The sequence below is a fragment of the Neltuma alba genome, unplaced genomic scaffold, assembly GCF_004799145.2.
Source record: "Neltuma alba isolate B1F8T4 unplaced genomic scaffold, ASM479914v2 tig00012336_pilon, whole genome shotgun sequence".
Classification (NCBI taxonomy): Eukaryota; Viridiplantae; Streptophyta; class Magnoliopsida; order Fabales; family Fabaceae; genus Neltuma; species Neltuma alba.
The window spans coordinates 114,067-116,631 of NW_021636845.1; the positions used below are offsets into that span (position 1 = coordinate 114,067).

The 2,565-nt window shown below is 45.5% G+C and overlaps 1 protein-coding gene across 1 annotated transcript; it reads left to right on the plus strand.

Moving 5' to 3' along the window:
- Positions 1-1,791: 1,791 nt before the first annotated feature.
- LOC114726080 (DNA-binding protein HEXBP-like) lies at positions 1,792-2,157 on the plus strand. The gene has a single exon (XM_028912646.1). It carries the CDS (start codon positions 1,792-1,794, stop codon positions 2,155-2,157), a length of 366 nt encoding a protein of 121 aa, XP_028768479.1.
- Positions 2,158-2,565: the final 408 nt, after the last annotated feature.

Genomic DNA, 2,565 nt, shown 5'->3' on the forward strand with positions numbered 1-2,565 from the left:
ACATTTTTGGTATCAGAGCGGAGGTTCTAGCATAAGATAGAACGCTCTGCTTAAGTATCCCTTAGATGTAGAGAACTAACACCCGTTTTCAGGAATCAAGATGGGGATTATCATAGACTGGGATACTAAACCTGAGCCGTAAGTCAACACTTAGGATCCAATAGTGATTGATCTCACCAAGGACGAGGACCAAGAGGAATGAGTAATGGGAGATGCTAGCCCTGGCCATTCATCAGTGTGCTCCAATGACTGTGTTGAGCACTACCCAGAGTTGCTAGGGATCACGGCAGAACAATTGTTGTACCTCCTCGGACTCGGAGACCTGGTCAACCCTGTAATTGGAATGTACCAAGAGCCATTAGATTTAGACCTTTATGTTCAGTCTCTGAAGCAGCCTGTTGCTTTTGCTATGTATCCATGTAATGTCCCTGGACCTAGTACTGTACCAGTTGTACCCCCAGCCCCGGCAATACCTGTAGTACCTACTGTACCATTTATACTTGCCCCAACTCAGCCTAGTCATGAGATCTGTAGTGTGAGTCAGCTGAGTGACCGGCTGAGGTTCATAGGGCGTCATATCAGGAGGGATGTTGATGCAGACCTGAGAGTACACCTAGATTACCTCCAAGGTGTGAGAGAGCTGTATCAGGCCCATGGACCAGGCAACCCTTACCTGGATCCTTATGATTGGCTGAGTGAGATGGTAGAGGTCCTACCTAATACCCTTTTCTGGACTCATGAGATTACCCACCTGAACTACTTGCTGGGAGATGATGTGGAGGACTAGATCCGAAGCCTTGAGGGCTTTGTTATTGTTCACTTTCTGTAGACGCTAGGACTATCCTATCACTAACGTAGGATATATTTTGGTACAGCTAACCCGAGTAGGTTAGGCTGATAATGCTTGGTCGATAGATGTGTTGATTGCACTTTGACTGGTCAATGCTTAGTTGCTTTTGTTGTATGCTCATTTTATGAATGAAATCCAAGCATGATATTTATTTCTTGTTCCTTGTTGTGCTATCTGGTTAGTTAAGCAATGGTTAGAACTCGATGAAACCTTTCACCGGAGAGACCCCTAGTGCAAGATGCAAGGGTCCCTCCTGATCCATTACAATTGATTCTGGAACGCCTCGAGCAACAACAGAAGACCATTGAGGACATAAGAGCAGCTCAAGCTCGTCAGGAACAAGAAAGGGATGCAGCGATAGCTGCAGCAGTAGCAGCAGTATTAGCAAACCTCGAGAGGAGGCAACCAGAGGAAGAGGTCTCTGCAGCACCAATATCAGAACAATTGCCAAGACCGGCAATGCCAGCAGCAGAACCCGACAGCATTCAACAGTGGATAACCCGATTCTGTAAGCACAACCTGCTGTCATTTGATGGGACATTCGATGTTCAAGCGGCGGAAGAGTGGATTAATCTCCTAGAGAAGATCTTCAAGGTGATGGACCGCTTATCAGAGCAAAAAGCCTAGATGGTGATGTATAAGCTAGAGAAAGATGCGGATCGCTGGTGGAAGAATACTGAGATTCTTCTTGATGCTCGAAACACGACGGTGACTTAGGAAGTGTTTCTGGAGCAGTTTTATGAGAAGTACTTTCTGAGGTCTGTCCGCAACGAAAGAGAAGCAGAGTTTCTAACTTTGAAGTAAAAGGATGACGAGCCTTTCGATGAGTACTTGGCTAAGTTCATTCATTTCTCTCATTATTCAAGCTATCTCCGATATAGAGATGATGAGAGGTGGACGACGGAGAAGTGGTTCGAGGACTGAGGCTATCATTGAGGGAGATGATTGCTCCCAGACAATTTGAGCAGTTCAATAAAACACTGGAAGCTTGCCGAATCACGAAAAGCAGCTTCAATCATCATCTGATGGTCAAGACAACTTCCCGAGCAGAGAAGGGAGGTCAAGGAGGTCAAGGTGGCACCTCGTCTAATGTGAATAAGAAGAGGAAGCAACCTTGGAACAACTATAAGAGCAAGAAAAGTGGTAAAGCACCGAAGGGCAAGGAGTGTGCAAAGTGTGGCAAGAATCACGGTGACAGGCCGTGCATGGCTGGACAGAATGTTTGCTACACCTGTGGCAAACCTGGACATTTCTCAAGAGAGTGCCCACAGAACACCGAGCAGGCAAGACCACGTACCCAGGGCTGAGTGTTTGCCATCACAAGAGAAGAAGCCCGGAAGTCTCCGGAGATGATCCAAGGTACGATCATGATTAACAATTCTCCAGTGATTGCAATGTTTGATTCGGGTGCTAGTCATTCTTTTATTTCATATGCCTGTGCGGAAAGACTTGGCTTGAGTATAAATATATTGCCATATGATATACATGTGTCTACCCTAACGCAGAGTAGGGTAGTTACATCTAATGTATGCCTGAACTGTATAGTTTGTTATGAGCACTGTTGCACTGCTATAGATTTGATATGCATGCCTTTCCATGAGATGGATATGGTGATTGGACTCAATTGGTTGTCATCCCACAATATCCTAATGGATTGTAAGAACAAAACCCTAATCTTACCCACGAGGGATTTAGAGTTGAATCCAGAAGTTAGA

Coding starts and splice junctions, on each gene's coding strand:
- LOC114726080 (XM_028912646.1), top strand. CDS start 1,792: ATGATTGCTCCCAGACAATTTGAGCAGTTCAATAAAACACTGGAAGCT.